General features: G+C 40.7%; 1 protein-coding gene, 1 long non-coding RNA gene and 1 other non-coding gene across 4 annotated transcripts in view; 1 reads left to right on the top strand and 2 right to left on the bottom strand.

Annotated features, from left to right (window-relative positions):
• Window positions 1-894: 894 nt before the first annotated feature.
• tm6sf2a (transmembrane 6 superfamily member 2a) lies at window positions 895-12,375 on the bottom strand. The gene is made up of 10 exons (XM_061920208.1): window positions 11,922-12,375; window positions 6,673-6,776; window positions 6,512-6,609; window positions 6,340-6,443; window positions 6,194-6,276; window positions 4,274-4,398; window positions 3,634-3,735; window positions 3,482-3,574; window positions 1,439-1,558; window positions 895-1,373 (listed from the first exon to the last, which is right to left on the bottom strand). Exons 1-10 carry the CDS (start codon window positions 12,011-12,013, stop codon window positions 1,164-1,166), a joined length of 1,131 nt encoding a protein of 376 aa, XP_061776192.1. The 5' UTR covers window positions 12,014-12,375; the 3' UTR covers window positions 895-1,163.
• A 3,307-nt stretch (window positions 12,376-15,682) lies between these two features.
• The window catches only part of LOC133568334 (uncharacterized), an 8,310-nt gene continuing 5,381 nt past the window's right edge, over window positions 15,683-18,611 (top strand). The window contains exons 1-2 of one of the 2 annotated variants that reach the window (XR_009809574.1): window positions 15,683-15,697; window positions 17,947-18,319. This is a non-coding gene — a long non-coding RNA (uncharacterized LOC133568334). Of the gene's footprint in view, window positions 15,698-17,946; window positions 18,320-18,504 lie in introns of those variants that run through there. The other variant, XR_009809573.1, reaches the window with a different exon arrangement.
• Window positions 16,042-16,113, bottom strand: trnae-cuc (transfer RNA glutamic acid (anticodon CUC)). Its single transcript has one exon. It is a non-coding gene; the product is annotated as a tRNA-Glu (tRNA).

The raw sequence follows: 18,611 nt of genomic DNA, 5'->3' as shown, positions 1-18,611 counted from the left end.
AGTATAAACATTTGAACAAATTCTCAAAAATAAACAACTTGTTGATTTTATTAAACACTTGAAAATGATCTGTCTATGGTACACTTTTTAAAGATAAAAACTGTGATACATGGTGATTAATGACATTAGTTGCAAGTTAACAACAAACAAAATGATGAACCATTTAGTATTTTAATCGTTTGACAACTCTGATATCTACAGTATGTACTGCATACATACATGCTCATCTTGTCCAAAACAATATTTTTTAAATTAAATTCTTATAAACATACCAATGTTTTATTTATACTAATTTGTTTAAAAAATATACAACATTTAAATATATGTGTTTAGATTTTTTTTTTTAAACAACTTTTTTTAAAAATATATATCCGTAAAAAATCCCTAAATTATATTACTTCTAAAAAATACTTTATACTACTCAACCTTTTTGTTATATAAAAATAGTAATACAATGAAGTAATCTATTTTACAATTACTTTAGTTTCATGTTGTCTCCATATGTGTAAGAAATGTATTAAAAAGCATAGAAATTTAAAATTTCAACCATATAAAATAAATATGAATAACTTGTTTTTATCATGTCAGTCAAATATTATTTTTGAAGTGTTGTTTTCTGATTAACTGGGAAAATATATTTCTTTACAGTAAATATTACATCAGCCGGAAACGTGTCCGTAAAGTGAAGCTGGAACATGGAATATAAAAAAACGATGTCACCTGACTGATTGTTGAGTGTGACGGTGCACGTCTATCCAGGGTTCACCTCTTATCAGTAATATGGGACATCATCATGAGGTCAAAGTTCAAGCCCGGTCAAACCAGTGTTGAAAGAATGATAATGTTGACCCAGTGACAACCAACCAAGTACATCTTAGTATTAATATTCACCTTTTATTATTCAGTATAAAGAGCCGAACAGTTGGAATAATGAGTCATTTCGATGCACTGGATGGTGATGATGCAATCAACTAAAAGTGGAATTTTGCATGGGTGACCTTGAGGCAGATAGCAGATTCGCAGTCCTCACCCCCAGGAAGGGACTTCTTATCAGGGTCCAGCAGTCCATGCAGGGAGTGCTTGCTGCACAAGGTGACTCACTCACTCACAAAAAAAAGCAGCCGTCCTTCAGGTTTCCCTGAGACTTTAGTCTTGACAACCCTTTAGTTGTCCTTCTTAGTGTCACTGCTGTGTCCTGTGGGCACCGCCTTCATGAAGTAAGCAGGGTTGGTGTGGCAGCGCAAAGCCAGCAGAGCCGGAATGGCGGCCAGCAGCACATTGAGGATGATAACAGGCCACAATTTGTCTGCCGGGACTCGGTACGTGAAGGGAGTGCGGGAGTGCACGGACGCTCCGGTGTGGCACCACTGGGCCTGCCGGAGACCGGAGAGTAGCCATAGAGTGCTGAAAATACACCATAAATTGTTCAAAACTTTACCTGGCATGTGGCTCCAGCCAAGAACAGAGACCAGTCCAGCATCCAGCTGCAGCCTGGTGTTGTTAGGCCGTAGGCAAGGACCGCCAGCAGGGGCAAGGCGTAGAACAAATAGACCAACATCTGCAGGGGGAAAAAAACTAACAAATTAAATGAAGATAAAAAGTGTTGCACGTTATAGGCTCGATATTGTGTAGTGTGGGTGTGAGATTAATATTGAACAATAAACTTGCAATATTATGTGCACAGTGCTGCATACGCCTGACTGAAATTAGCTATTTTATTTATGTATTTTTTTTTTTTTACTGGACTTATTCCTTTATTTTATTTTTTTATATAAACCTATATTTATAAATTTCAACATTTACAAACAAACATATGATCAAGGACAAATGAAACAAGTACAAAAACAGTACTTTACATTGCCAGGGGGTTGATTATTCAATATATATATATATATATATATTAGGGGTGGGCAAATTAATGCGTTAATTACGCGTTAACTCATCAATCTATTAACGCCGACAATTATTTTATCGCACATTTGCGTATGTTGTTTACATGCTTTTATTTTGTTAACGCCCTTTCTTAACAAGATGGCATCTCCCGGATGTACTTCGGCATCGAGGGCTCTTGGTAAAGATGGAACATTTGGCAAAAATACCGGACAATTCTGCAAATTTCATGGCTGGCTTACAGCGTGGTCACTCCGGGATCACTTACGACCGCCAGACAATTCTGAATGTGGATAGATCGGGCTGTTTTGGACTGAATGACGCGTGCTTGCTAGACCGGCTAGCTAGCATGGGAATACTTTGCCGGCTACATCCAGCGGCCTGTGAAGCAGCGGAGTATTTGTGTTGTCTGTCTATTTATGAATAATGCAGACGAGGAGTGTTGGCTGAGTTCTTAACGTTTGCTTTCAGAGCGTGCATATCACAACATACAAGATGGCGACACAACCGCGTATGCTCGTCATGCTGGGTAGGGTAGTTCTTTTTTTCCCTAGCTCATAACATCACAAATAGTACCATGTATATGCGTTCAGTTTATCAAAGCACCAAGCAAACAATCGGAAAATTCCCATCATATCAATTCCTAGATATGGCCATAATTATTTTAAGTGCACTACGCAGAATAAACACAACATTATTAATATTGCTACTACGGATAATTTGATCAAAAATTCCCTAAAACAGCCCACTACCTATAATATAGGTTTTTTAAACATAAGACCCTGATTAAAAAAAATGTTACTGCTGTTACCTCAGAAATTGCCTGTTCAGATGTTATGATTGTGGGTCAGAGATTTGTACGTAGATTATATTTATTTTCCATAACAAACAGGATAACTTAAATACCCTGGCAGTGGTAGTAATAAGCTTAAATGTTTGTATTTACATTTTTTGAGTTGATTTTCATAAAATATGCTATTTAACTGCTACTGTTTAACAAGGACTGATTTAAAATGTGTTTGCACAACAAATGTTTTGGCGCTTTTGTTCATGTGGGAGAATATTCCAATAAAGGTGCATTACACACTACTTTTGAATTCATTATTGGGCTTTGCGTATACAATGCAGTTAATCGTGATTAATCGGAGAAATAGTGCGATTAACTTCGATTAAAATCTTTAATCGTTGCCCAGCCCTAATATATATATATATATATATGTATATATATATATATATATACACACACACACATATACACATACACACACACATATATATATATATATATATATATATATATATATATATATATATATATATATATATATATATATATATATATATATATATATATATATATATATATATATATATATATATATATATATATATATATATATATATATATATACATACATATATACACATATATACATACATATATACACATATATACATACATATATACACATATATACATACAGCTGCTTGGGGAGTTTGTATTAGACATAGAGAACCAAATATGTACAAACAAGCAATTAAAAAGTCCTTCAGACAAAAGAAAAAGTGGAACGTGTCTATTCTTGCTCACCGTGACCTTGGGGAAGGCCACCGGGTCTTTGAGGTAAGGTTCATACTGATAAATGTAGGTGAAGCAGGAGTCCAGAGGACAGTCCAGCACTACCTGAAGGACGACAACTGTCAATATTTTCCATGGAAGTATAAAAATAAGGTTGTACTCACAAAGCCTCGAAATAGAGAGAAGGCGGCGACTCCGAGTAGCAACACCAACAGCTGCAGGTCAATAGGTCGAGACAGCAGACTTTTCCTTTGCTCTGCTGCAATCTAGTCAAGAGGATTTGAAAATATTGTCAACATCATCCTCAACCGGGAATCGTTGAACAAAAAGCTTTATTGGTTTCAGCAAGCCTCAGACTGGAGCTTCCAGGAGGAAGAGTGTGGGCCTTGCTGTCCTCTCGGACCACCGTCCCTAAATACCCCTTACACGAAGACCCCCACTCTTCGTAGGTCTAGCCTTGGAGTCGGCCGGTCTAGACAAAGCCCAGTTTGTTGTTTGGCCAGTCAATCTCTTTCCTGACCTTATTCCTCTGCTCAGTTTGAGACTGGTGTCCTCTGACCCCTGACCTCTACTCTTACCTGTGGGGGCTCCTACCTGATGTCGCTAATGTGTTTATAACCACTCCTAAAATCCAATTGTCCTGGGGTCAATAGCCACCACTCTCTGGACGAGCTGTGATGGACATCGGCACCAGAAGCTACCTAAGGGCATATTTCCTTAATAGAATAATCCCCTAACAGATTCTGTGTCCCTATACAAAAACATGCTAGTTCACAATCATATAAGAACACATTACCGCATTACCTTATCTGCTGGGATGATGGGCGTGTCTCTCGGCCTGCCAAAAAGGACGGAAGCTGCCCAGAACGGTGCAGCGAAGAACGGTGCGTTTCGCCAAAAAGCCGGCCGAATATTGGATCCATATTTACCTTAAAAAAGTATCGGAATGTGTTACAAATATGCACTTATGATAGGACAATTTGGTTTGGAACACATCTGGAAGACAAGACATGTTGGACAAAAAGGACTGACTGCATTTGTACGAGCTAAGTAACATCTGATGTATGCCTAATTAGTTCTCCTTCCTCTACCTGCCCGAGCAAACTAACGATTCACTAGCTCAGATTGCAAGTTTTAATCACTCAGTCAGGGGTATTTTTCAAGGAGAAAGACTCAACTCTAAATGACTCACGGATGCTACAGCAGATAAAGACTCAAGTTTCTGCGAGTCACAGGTTAACAAAGTTTTTAAGTTTCATCCACTTACAGGTTTTGACAAAGACGCAAGTTTCGGTGACTCGCATATGTTAGATGAAGACTCAAGTTTCACTGACTCACAGGTTTGACAAACACTCACGGGTGCGAGACGATGACTTGAGTTTTACTAAATCACAGGTTGACAAACACTCAAGTTTCCGTGGCTCACGAGTGCTTGATGAAGACTCAGGTTTTAATGACCCCCAGGGTTGACGAGGACTTTAGTTTCACTGACTCACAACTGATGTGAGATAAAGACTAATGTTACACTGAGTAACGTGTGCTTAATGAAGACTCAAGTTTCACTGACTCACGGGTTTGACGAAGACTCAAGTTTCTGTGACTCACAGGTGTTAGATAAAGACCCAAGTTTTACTGGGCCACAGGTGTTCTATAAAGACTCAAATTTCACTGACTCATAAGTTTAACAAGGACTTGGGATTCGCTGACTCACTTGTGCTAGATGAATATTTGAGTTTCACTGACTCACGGGTTTGACGAAGACTCAAGTTTCTGTGACTCACAGGTGTTAGATAAAGACCCAAGTTTTACTGGGTCACATGTGTTCTATAAAGACTCAAATTTCACTGACTCATAAGTTTAACAAACACTTGGGATTCGCTGACTCACTTGTGCTAGATGAATATTTGAGTTTCACTGACTCACGGGTTTGACGAAGACTCAAGTTTCTGTGACTCACAGGTGTTAGATAAAGACCCAAGTTTTACTGGGTCACATGTGTTCTATAAAGACTCAAATTTCACTGACTCATAAGTTTAACAAACACTTGGGATTCGCTGACTCACTTGTGCTAGATGAATATTTGAGTTTCACTGAGTCACAAGTTTAAAAACATTCAAGTTTCTGTGACTCATGAGAGCTTGATGGAGACTCAAATTTCACTGACGCCAGGGTTGACCAAGACTCAAGTTACGATTAGTCCAATGTGCTCGATGAAAACTCACGTTTCACTGACTCAAGTGGTTTGACAAAGACTCGGGTTTTGCTGACCCAATTGTGCTAAATGAAGACTTGAGTTTCACTGAGTCACGGGTTGAAAAACACTCGCGTTTCCAAGACTCACGAGTGCTTGATGGAGGCTCAAGTTAAAATGAGTCACATGTGCTCGATGAAGACTCACGTTTCACTGATTCAAGGGGTTTGACGAAGACTCAAGTTTCAGTGACTCACAGGTGTTAGATGAAGACTCAAGTTTCACTGAGTCACAGGTGCTGGAAAAAGACACCAGTTTCACTGACTGACAAGTTTGAACAAGATTTGACTATTACTGACGAATGGGTACTCCATGAAGACTCGAGTGTTGAGAACTTGTTGCTTTGTGATGAGCGACTTAAGTGAATTCCTTGACTGACTCATAAGGACTCGAGTCTGTGAGAGGAATGGAATTTCCCATGACTGATGTGACGGTCAAGTGTCACCAGTACAATGCCAGGAAGCTGTACTCACCTATTACCACTCCCAGGACGTGAACAAGTTGGTGGGTGATGGAGGACCCCGCCCACAGGAGAGCCAGATTGCGGTAGGACTTCCTGCAAGAGACTCGATAAGACCTCCAGTAACACCAGCAGACTGCTCAGGTGTGTGGTGTTTACCCTGAGAACATGCGGTGGACCAGGGTGAGGAAGAGGACCAAGTGAACTACCCCTTCCCAGTATGACATCATCACGCCATAGGCGGTACTCAGATGAGGCTCACCCTATGGACACGGCGACATATTGTAACTTTAGACCCAACATCTCTTTGAGGGGCTTCATCAACTCTCACCATCTTGATGTAGAAGTCCATGAAGCCTGAGATGAAGCCATCTTGCTCCAGAGCATTAGTCAGGCCCACCAGGCAAGTAAATGAAAACTCTGCAAACACTGGAAAAAGCAACACAACTTTAAAAAATGTACATATTTTATTTGATAATACTGTGTCTTTACCGTAAAATAAAGGATCCACGGTCTTAATATGACGTACAGTGAGGAGGATGAGGAGGAGAACAGTTCCCAGGACAACTGCTCCCAGTCCCAGGATGGGCAAAGACCTGCAGGAATACAGTGTAAAGAAAACACACATATCAATATATATATATATATATATATATATATATATATATATGTCTTGATTGGATTATCCAGAGAATAGTGCTCGATACCGTGGTAGAGCGCAATATGTAGGTGTGGGAAAAATCACAAAACTACTTCGTCTCTACAGAACTGTTTCATGAGGGGTTCCCTCAATCATCAGGAGATTTTAATGGAAGCATTCACATACAATGGTTTATATAGGACACAGAGTGGGTGGGTACAGGCAGGCGTAGGGGCATGGTGATTGGCTCATGTGTTACCTAGGAGGTGTTTCCGTCTGTGGCGGCATGTTGAAATGATTTCACTGTGCTTGTTAAGGGATGATAGATCTGGATGATATATAATAAACAGTTTCTCTTTTAAGCATAGGTTGCATCTTTTATTACCACTGTTGTAAGGTGTGCTGGATGCAAGAATTTGCCATGTTATTGAATATTCAACATTATTGTCTTTGAGGTTCCAAATGTGTTTGCTGAGTTCTGTAGAATTCCGCAAAGTCTGGTTTCTAAGGGAGGCCTTGTGATTATTCCATCTTGCTTTGAACGCTCCTTCGGTTAATCCTACGTACGTGTCGGATGTGTTAATGTCTTTGCGTGTTACCTTTGCTTGGTAAACGACTGATGTCTGTAAGCACCTTCCGTTGAGAGGGCAATCAGGTTTCTTGCGACAGTTACATTCCTTATTGGTTTCAGAGTCGTTTAGTCTGGGGGTAGGCAGTCCTTTTGCAATTCTTTTGTTGTGGTTTGAAATGATTTGTTGTATGTTATTCATACAGCTGTAGCTCAATTTAAATCTTGTTGAATATTTTTCTTAGGGTGTTGCCTTTGGGGAAGTGTTTGTCGATCAGAGTGAGGAACTTGCGGCCGATGTTGGTTGAGACGTTTTTGCTGAATGGCGGCTTGTACCAGATGGTGTTGTTTCGTTTTCTGCTCTTTTTTGGTTGGTTTCCTGGAGTGGGTTCATAGGTGAGGGTGAAGTTGTATCCACTTTCATCAAGTGCTTTCTGGTACGGGGGGGTTGCTTGGTCGAATTCAGCTTTGCTAGATGACAGCATCAATAGCCTTTTATTAATTCCGGTAGGTATTCTTTTCGTGGTGGTGGGTGGGTATATATATATATATATATATATATATATATAAAAAGTTGTGGTCAAAAGTTTACATACACTTGTAAAGAACATATTGTCATGACTGTCTTGAGTTTCCGATCATTTCTATAACTCTTATTTTTTTATGATAAAGTGATTGGAGCACATACTTGTTTATTATGGGTCTACTGAAAATGTGACCAAATCTGCTGGGTGAAAAGTATACATAGAGCAATGTTAATATTTGGTTACATGTCCCCTGGCCAGAGGAGGGTAGTAACGCGCTACATTTACTCCGTTACATCTACTTGAGTAAATTTTGGGATAAATTGTACTTCTAAGAGTAGTTTTTATGCAACATACTTTTACTTTTACTTGAGTATATTGACAGAGAAGAAACGCTACTTTTACTCCGCTGCATTTATCTACATTCAGCTCGCTACTCGCTACTAATTTTTATCGATCTGTTAATGTTTGTTTTGGTTTTTCAGGCGGACCTTCAAAGTAGGATCTACGCATGCCTGCATTTCACCAATCACATGCAGTCACTGGTGACGTTGGACCAATCAAACAGAGCTAGGCAGTCACATGACCGTCACACGTGGAACCCAACTTAAACAAGTTGAAAAACTTATTTGGGTGTTATCATTTAGTGGTCAATTGTACGGAATATGTACTGTACTGTGCAATCTACTAATAAAAGTTTCATTCAATCAATCAAAAGTGTGAAGGAAAAAAGACACTTTTTATTTCAACTTTAGTTCCCGTCAAAAGCCTAAAGACTGATAGCACAGTTCCTGCCTTCACAATGAAAATGCCGCTCCATCGCCCCTGCGCTAACAAAATAAGAGTCTCCGAAAGCCAGCGCAAACAAGCTAGCAAGTTACGGAGTTTGCCGCCAATGTGAATTATATTTATATAGCGCTTTTCTCAAGTGACTCAAAGTGCTTTACATAGTGAAACCCAATATCTAAGTTACATTTGAACCAGTGTGGGTGGCACTGGGAGCAGGTGGGTAAAGTGTCTTGCCCAAGGACACAACGGCAGTGACTCTGATGGCGGGAGCGGGAATCGAACCTGCAACCCTCAAGTTGCTGGCACGGCCACTCTACCAACCGAGCTATGCCGTATTTCTTGTAAAGTGTATAAAAACGAATATGGAAGCTGGACAAATAAGATGCCAAAAACAAACAGCTTTCATGTGGTATTAGACAGAAAGGAGGAACTTTTTTTCTCCTCCATTTGAAAACGTGGACATTATTCAGCACTACTAATTCCAATCAATGCAAGTCATCAGATCAGGTAATACACCAACTTATATTCTTGTCTTCATTAAAGATAGGAATCTATATGTTAAACATGCATGTATATTTATTAAAACACCTTTAACATGTGAACAACAACAGCAAAATAAATATAAATTATATACTGTATATATAAATGTATGTATGTATGTATGTATATATATACATATATATATATATATATATATATACATATATATACATATATATGTATATATATACATATATATATATATATATATACTAGGGGTGTAACGGTAAGTGTATTTGTATTGAACCGTTTCGGTACGGGGATTTTGGTTCGGTTCGGAGGTGTACCGGACGAGTAGACATGCTAGCAGCTAGCAGGCCAGGACAACATGTTAAAGCCAGAGCTGGAAGACCCTCCTGCCTCGTTACGATCTCCCGTTTGGGAACGCTTTGGCTGCGCAATGGAGCAATGGAGGACGGAGGTTTGCCAAGATTGTTCAGCAGCTGCTTCTGACAACACGTCAAACATGTGTTGCACCTTTCCTGCTTCCGGCTCCCATAGTGTCTCCCTTGCGCGCACAACCCTTCACTCTAGCTCCGTACTCGGGGTAAATGAAGAGTCCAGCGATTAGTTGCAAATCGTGGCTTTATTGAGGTCTTGCACACAGCCAATCCAACAAAACACTAGCCATTCCTGTGCTCTACCGCTCCCTCAACTCGCTCGCCCACACACTCACTGACGTCACATGCTGTCACATATTAGAGGGCCACACACACACATACGCTACTCTCATAACACAGTGGTTCTCAACCTTTTTTCAGTGATGTACCCTCTGTGAACATATTTTTAATTCAAGTACCCCCTAATCAGAGCAAAGCATTTTTGGTTGAAAAAAATGAGATAAAGAAGTAAAATACAGAACTATGTCATCAGTTTCTGATTTATTAAATTGTATAACAGCGCAAAATATTGTTCATTTGTAGTTGTCTTTCTTGAACTATTTGGAAAGAAAGATATAAAAATAAATAAAAACTTGTTGAAAAAGAAACAAGGGATTTAATTATAAATAAAGATTTCTACACATAGAAGTAATCATCAACTTAAAGAGCCCTCTTTGGGGATTGTAAAAGAGATCCATCTCGATTCATGAACTTAATTCTAAACATTTCTTCACAAAAAAAGAAATCTTTAACATCAATATTTATGGAACGTGTCTACAAAAAACGGCGGGCGGTGTTGATGAACGTGGACCCCGACTTAAACAAGTTGAAAAACTTAGTGGGGTGTTAGCATTTAGTGGTCAATTGTACGGAATATGTACTGTACTGTGAAATCTATTAATAAAAGTCTCAATCAATCAATCAATCAATCAATGCCTACTGAGCCTATGGTGCCGTTAAGTTATTGTGGCTCAATTTGCCTTAATTTTTTTTATTTGAATGTATTATTATATATATATTTATTCTTTTACTTGAGTAATAAATCTCTAAAGTTTCAATTTCTAGCTACTCTACCCACCTCTGCCCTTGGCAAGTTTCACTGCAATAAGGTGCTTTTGGTAGCCACCCACAAGATGTTTAATAGCATGTTTAACACATAAAGATTCCTTTCTTTCATGAAGACAAGAATATAAGTTGGTGCATTACCTGATTCTGATGACTTGCATTGATTGGAATCAGACAGTAGTGATGATGTTGTAGGCACAATACCAATGTGAGCAATTTGCAAAATGCGCAAACTTTTTGCAAATTGCTTCCAGCTATATATTTAAATAATGTGTGGTGCACATTTTGCAAATCAATGGGCGCAATTTGTATAATGCACAATCTTTTTGGCAATTTTGGAAATTGCTTCCAGCTATATATTGATTGTGTTGGAAGTTCTGGTTACTAACCCTAACACCCTAACCCTTGATGCCATCTACGCAGTGTTGGGAGACTGTTTTGCTGTTCTTCTTCTGTTCGATGTAGCTTTCTGTGCAGAATTCCGCAAATTCCTCTTCAGCCGTCCTCAAACCATCCATTTGCACGGTCGCGCCATTTTCAAACAAAATCTCGTCTTGCGATATACAAATTGCTTGCGCACAATGGAAATGACGTATAATTTGCAAAGTGCGCGAGATTGGTGAAAGGCTTACAACAATGATAACGTTCACATTTTCAAATGGAGGAGAAAAAAGTCCTCCTTTCTGTCTAATACCACATGAAAGTGGTTGCTTTTTGCCCTCTTATTTGTCCAGCTTCCATACTCCTTTAAACCCCTTACCAGAAATACATTGGCTGCAAACTCCATAGCTTGATAGCCTGTGCACGCCAGCTTCCTGAGACTCTTATTTTGTTAGCGCAAGCAGGATGGAGCAGAGCTTTTATTGTGAAAACAGGAACTGTGCAGTCGATCTTTGGAGTTTTGACAGCAAGAGTCTGTTGAAATAAAAAGTGTTTCTCGCCTTCCTGTCGGTCATTTTTTTTAATTAATAATGATCTGGCAGCAACCAGCGTCATCTCACAAGACCCCTCGGGTGCCGTGAAAGTCAATCAAGTGACGAAAGTGACACCTTGGTGAAGATTGATGATTGCTAATTTTTAGGTCTACTTTTTTTAATGCCTGGCTGGCGGTCGACTGACACACCCTCCACCACACCCCTGGTCTAAATATTCACCCAGCAGCTCCCTATAAGCTAAGTGACAACATATATGTGTTAGAATGGAGAGAGAAACCACATGAGTGTAAACAGACTTACTCCTGAAGAGCAGGGATGTTGTTCAGGGCGTACAAGACAGCAGGAGCCTGCATGGCGATGAGGAACACGCACACTTCCACGGGCAGCCTCATGGTCCACCCTTGAGCTGTCCCTCTTGCTGTTTGGAAACACCCAGAAGTCCACACGCAAAAATGTCTGCAGCTAAAGTCGTGCGGCGGTGGAAGGACACATGCTCTGTGCAGGCCGGGCCCTGCAGTGTTGCACAGGATGATGTGATCAGGGATCACTCAACACGTTGCCCCCTTTACAGCTGCTGTCAAAGTCCAACTCTTGGGCTCAGTGATACTTGATGACGTGTACAAGGAGGAGTGTATTGATTATTATAATGCCACCAAGATACCACTTTTTTTTTATTTTTATCTTAAATGTATTTTATTCTAAATGTTGTTATCCTCTTTCAACAACCTCAGACCATTCAATTATGCAAAGGTTTATTGCACTAATGTGAACATTTGCCTACACTGCCATCTTGTGGACATTTCACCTAATAGCGTTTTTTTCTTTATCAATCAATCAATCAATCAATGTTTATTTACATGGCCCTAAATCACAAGTGTCTCAAAGGGCTGCACAAACCACAACGACATCCTCGGTAGAGCCCACATAAGGGCAAGGAAAAACTCACCCCAGTGGGACATTGACAATGATGACTATGAGAAACCTTGGAGAAAAAAGATTACTCCCTATATGTGTATATATACATATAAGTATCTGTATATATTTATTTTATTTTATTTCTGATTTAATTTATGTATGTATGTGTAGATACTAACTTGTTTTTATTATTATTTTTTTGTTATTCTTTTTTGGGGGGGTGGGTGGTAAACAAAAATACTTTTGGCATTTAGGGCAGACAACGGCTGTGTGGTGTATGTGAATATGATTTAGTGGATGGAAAGGTCTGATGGTGGATGTCATTAAAAATAAAATGAAAAAAAAAAAGAGAGAAACCTTGGAGAGGTCCACATATGTGGGCACCCCAGCCCCCGCCCCCCAGCCCACCCAGGGGACGGAAAGCAATGGATGTCGAGCGGATCTAACATGATATTGTGAAAGTCCAATCCATAGTGGATCTAACATAACCGTGAGAATCCAGTCCAAAGTGGATCCAATATAATAGCGAGAGTCCCGTCCAAAGTGGAGCCAGCAGGAAACCATCCCAAGCGGAGGCGGATCAGCAACGCAGAAATGTCCCCAACCGATACACAGGCGAGCGGTCCATCCTGGGTCCCGACTCTGGACGAGCGATCCATTCTGGGTCCCGACTCTGGACAGCTGGTACAGTTCTTTAAACACCAAACACAAACTATTTTTATGGTAAACATTTTTTAAATCAAACTTGAACTTTATCTGATGCATGTTTACACCACAAAAAAAATCATGATTATTACATTTTTCACTATTCAGTTTTTAGTGCAACATTACATCATTAAACCCTCCCTCGAATGACTCGAACTAATTAGTCGATCCCATGCTTCTGCCTTCCAAGGGAAGCACTGAGAGTGTGCGCTTAATGGAGCCAGTGGGAAAATGTGGGGAAATCTGCCATTATATTCCCAACATTGACGGAGCAGGAAGCGGCTGGGATTTTGATAAATTTTCATGTCATTCATTAATTGACATTTTACATGCGCTTCTTCACACAAAATAGGCCCCCCCACGGATTACACAGCGCGTGATCCGCGTATAAACTGGTAGTTTTTACCACGGTCTCTGATCAAGATAAATTATCTTTATTTAAAGAACTGAATGTTATATTAAACAATGTTGTATAACTTTATTGTCCATCCATCCATCCATCATCTTCCGCTTATCCGAGGCCTAACTTTATTGTATCATTATTTATTATCACTTTTAGGCAGAGGTAGGTAGAGTAGTCAAAAATTGCACTTACCGTATTTCCTTGAATTGCCGCAGGGCATATAGTATGCGCCTGCCTTGAATTACTGCCGGGTCAAAGTCGTTTCCCAAAATAATTAGCGCATGCTTAGTATTAACGCCTGGTCAAACTCGTGACGTCACGAGAGACACTTCCCCTGTCATCATTTTCAAAATGGAGGAGGCTGATTTCAATACCAGTAATTTGAAATCGCATAAAGGGAAGAAGATTAAGAGCTATTCAGTAGGATTTAAGGTCCAAGTTTACATCACACTCAAATTTTTACTGCATACCTTTGGTAAGTGCCAAAGTTAGAAGAGGTTTTAAAATAATTAGCGCATGCTTACTTTTACCGCATGCCTTTGGTAAGCGCAGGAGTGAGAAGAGGTTTTAAATTAATTTGCGCCCCGGCGGCAATTCAAGGAAATACGGTAAGTCGGAATAGTATTACTTTAGAGCAGTACGTGAGGCGGGCCCACCTGGGAGGGGGGCGATACTATGTCAGGAGGGCTCATGTGACCCCGTGTGTAGCTGCTGACAGAAGCAACATTCATCCATCCATTTACTACCGCTTTGTCCCTTTTGGGTTCGCGGGAGATGCTGGAGCCTATCTCAGCTGCATTCGGGCGGAAGGCGGGGTACACCCCGGACAAGTCGCCATCTCATCACATAGCCAACACAGATGGACAGACAACAGAGCTTGTCCCGTTCAGGGTCGCAGGGGGTCGCTGGAGTCTATCTCGGCTGCATTCGAGCGGAAGGCGGGGTACACCCTGGACAAGTCGCCACTTCATCGCGTATTCACAGCAACATGTCCCACACAGCAAAAACACCGCGCTGCGGATCAGCCGCGGAGGTATCGCGCTATCCGGAACGGTCCACCTGTCCTCAGGAACCTATCCGCCACGGAAGCGGGTCGCTCCGCATCAAAACCTTACCTCCGCGGCGGGTGCGCTTGGGACCCGCACATACCGCACGTACATCCGCCGCAGACCAGGAAAGGGACTCATAACAACCCTGGTTCATCCGGGCCGTGTCCATTTTGGACCCGTTTATCTTATTTTCAAAATCCCTTCTGTTCTTGCTGTAGGATAAAATAGGAAACTAACACTATAGTGTTAGTTTCCTATTTCCTACTGCAGCAATATATGCCTAAGCTTATAAGTTTAGGCAATGCATATTTATAAATATGCATTGCCTTGTATTTTTAAACTAACAATATTGTCAATAGGTATATATATATATATATATATATATATATATATATATATATATATATATATATATATATATATATATATATATATATATATATACAAATATTTATTTGTACTATTTATACTGTTTATATATATACATATATAAACAGTATAAATAGTACAAATAAATATTTAATCTATTAGGCTACAATTTAAAAGCAATGCTGCTCCATGCACAGCTAACATATCAGAAAATTAATAACTGGTGAATGACAAGTTCAATAAAAGGTTTTTTATTAATACATGTTTCTATTCCTCTTTTTTTGGAGGTGGAGGCGGGACTCGTCTCCTCGAGACTATGAAAAAAGTATAAAAACTATGAAAATATATTTTAAATATACATATATTTAAAATATAATTTCATAGTAGGTGTGAATAAATACATACAATGCATACATATAAGTTCATATTGTACACATAATGTGATTAAAATGGTATTTCCTTGAGTTAATTCATGCGAGGGGGGAATATATTTTTTCCGGATTGGTCACGTTGTTGGGGGGACAATTAATATGTGACGGAATTTAAGGAAGCAGCATGTGTTTGATGTGGTAGACTCAATGGAGTCTCGGATCGAAAATAAACTTTATTCCCTTGGAGTTTGTGAGGCCAATGAGGTATGATTACTTTCTGATATGTATGTGGAATCAGTGTGTTTCTTTTTGGGATGTTAGACTAATTGTAAGTTTTGTTTGCTTATTTTATTAGTTCTGATAGCATCATATTTGGCGTGGTTGGTAACATGAAGAAGATGTGGCTAAAATAAATGTCTGTGAGCAAAACGAAAGATTTGAGCCTTGATTAAGACCTCGGAGGTAAATACATCGGGGATTGATTGATTGAGACTTTTATTAGTAGATTGCACAGTAAAGTACATATACCGTACAATTGACTATACTAAATGGTAAGACCCAAATAAGTTCTCCAACTTGTTTAAGTTGGGCTCCTTGAAAACGTTTAGTTCCTTGACCGGGAATCGAACCCGGGCCGCGGCGGTGAGAGCGCCGAATCCTAACCACTAGACCAACAGGGACACATGAGCATTGGTTGTTTTACTCCACTCTGTTTTAGTTGATGTGTTAACAACAACTGTCTTATATTTTTTTTGATGAAATGGTTCAAGTCAGTCAAAAAATATTTAGTTTAAACTTTAAATAAGGATTTTTTTTTTTTTATTTCAGACAAATTGATGCTCTTTAAATATTTCCTGCTCCAGACTTCACTTCCTGCTTTCTGCTGAATTGCAACTGGTGATTGGATACTCACTTTGGAATGACAAGTGAGTATCCAATCACAGTCTCATTAACATCAAGCTTCCGAAATAGGCTACTGTCATCAACTTGTGATCTGATTGGCTATCGCAACTGTCTATCAACTGTATGTGTTCTCAAATTCATCCGCTAACAGTCCCAGGGAGCATCCAATCACAGGACACGTAAATGTCACGTTCAACGTGAGGCCAGCTTGAAAGCCTTATTGAAAACAACTTGTGATCTGATGGGCTATTGCAATTATCTATCAACTGTATATGTCCGTTCACTTACAGTGCACTGACATTGTTGATGCTGAAAACCCCGGGCAGATTTCATACAGCATGGCAACATAAGCTAACTGAATTATCCATCCAACCATCTTCCTCCGCTTATCCATGGTTGGGTCGCGGGGCCAACAGCCTAAGCAGGGAAACCCAGACTTCCCTCTCCCCAGCCGCTTTGTCTAGCTCTTCCTGGGGGATCCCGAGGCGTTCCCAGGCCAGCCGGGTGACATAGTCTTCCCAACGTGTCCTGGGTCTTCCCCGTGGCCTCCTACCGGTTGGACGTGCCCTAAACACCTCCCTAGGGAGGCGTTCGGGTGGCATCCTGACCAGATGCCTGAACCACCTCATCTGGCTCCTCTGGATGTGAAGGAGCAGTGGCTTTACTTTGAGTTCCTCCCGGATGGCAGAGCTTCTCACCCTATCTCTAAGGGAGAGTCCTACCACCCGGCGGAGGAAACTCATTTCGGCCGCTTGTACCCGTGATCTTATCCTTTCGGTCATGACCCAAAGCTCATGACCATAGGTGAGGATGGGAACGTAGATCGACCGGTAAATTGAGCGCTTTGCCTTCCGGCTCAGCTCCTTATTCACCACAACGGATCGGTACAACGTCCGCATTACTGAAGACGCCACACGAATCCGCCTGTCGATCTCACGATCCACTCTTCCCTCACTCGTGAACAAGACTCCTAGGTACTTGAACTCCTCCACTTGGGGCAGGGTCTCCTCCCCAACCCGGAGATGGCATTCCACCCTTTTCCGGGCGAAAACTATGGACTCGGACTTGGAGGTGCTGATTCTCATTCCAAGCTGAATTATGATTGGATAAAAACTCTAACCTAAAACAACAGCTCTAAAAGGAGCATAATATGACATGAAGAGAGTATGAATACTTTGAGATATTTAGGGAGGAGTACATTAAAAGTTACTTTTATATTTAATTATGATCATGATTTCTGGTTATGTTTGGTTGGCAGAGAAGGCCTTGCTGGCGATGACGGCACACCACTGCCTTGACGCCTAAAAAGGACGAGTGTTATAGAAAACAAATGGATGCATGAACATTTTATTTATAGATTTAGTTGCCAAGGCCTCTGCATGTTCTTCGTCAGGAGCCATCTGTTGTGTTTGCTATGAGATTAACATTTCCCTCGTCGGACATATCTCTATTATTCATTAGATTTCTAATCAGACCACCAGAGTTCAAAAGCTGGTTGATATTTTTTTATTTACTACCAAAACAAAGTGGGATGAGGAATAGACGCCTTATGTGACGTCTTCTGGATCAACATTACCTCTTCTGATGCAACTTTATCTTGTGCAACAAAGCTTCTGAAGAGGATTAGAGGCCACGGTGAGAGTGGAGAGGAGTGTCCGAGTAGAAGAGACGGGACAGACCAGCCTTGACCTGCACTGCACAAACACACACTATCCTCAAGTTGGTTCTACAGCACCATGCTGCATCCTCTAGTCATCGGCATCGTGACGGTGAACACCTCGCTAACTGTGGTCTACTGGGCCTTCCTTCTGGGGGACACCTACTTCAGGTGGGCGATGGAGCCGGAGGACAAGCCCAAGCAGGTGGTCACCCCCGCCTGAGGAGGCAGCATCACCTTCTCATATAGTCAGCTTGTAGTCTTCTGGAGGACGCCCCTGTTGCATGTGCAGGTGGAGAGGAAAGACGAAGGAGGCTATCGAACAGGTGAGTTCTCAATTTGAAATATGGATTGGGACACCGTATTCCCTTAATATCAGGTTAGTCCTCGTATATTGGCTCTTAGCGAGGAACAAAACAACGGATTCTGGTTTGCTGACTCAGCTTACAGCAGCTGATGGGCGTCAAATCAAAATCCTGTGGAAGATTAGCGCCGACACAGCAGCACCAACCCTCCTCCACGGAGGCGTTTATTTTTTCCCATCCTGCTCAACATGACTGACGACTACTACCACCCGGTCGCCTGGTGCATCCTTTTTGCCAACGTGGCCCTGGTCAT

Source organism: Nerophis ophidion, linkage group LG14, assembly GCF_033978795.1.
Source record: "Nerophis ophidion isolate RoL-2023_Sa linkage group LG14, RoL_Noph_v1.0, whole genome shotgun sequence".
In the NCBI taxonomy this organism is placed as follows: domain Eukaryota; kingdom Metazoa; phylum Chordata; class Actinopteri; order Syngnathiformes; family Syngnathidae; genus Nerophis; species Nerophis ophidion.
Note: the sequence above shows the minus strand (reverse complement) of the source record. Positions and strands in the feature narration are given on the sequence as shown.

Bases quoted from the DNA above. Each gene is read 5' to 3' on its own strand.
- tm6sf2a (XM_061920208.1), bottom strand. From the start codon at position 12,013: ATGAGGCTGCCCGTGGAAGTGTGCGTGTTCCTCATCGCCATGCAGGCT. The intron at 4,399-6,193 runs GTGAGTACAGCT...TACTTTTTTAAG, and splicing joins CGTCCTGGGAGTGGTAATAG to GTAAATATGGATCCAATATT. The intron at 1,559-3,481 runs GTGAGCAAGAAT...TTCCCCCTGCAG, and splicing joins TGGCCTTCCCCAAGGTCACG to ATGTTGGTCTATTTGTTCTA.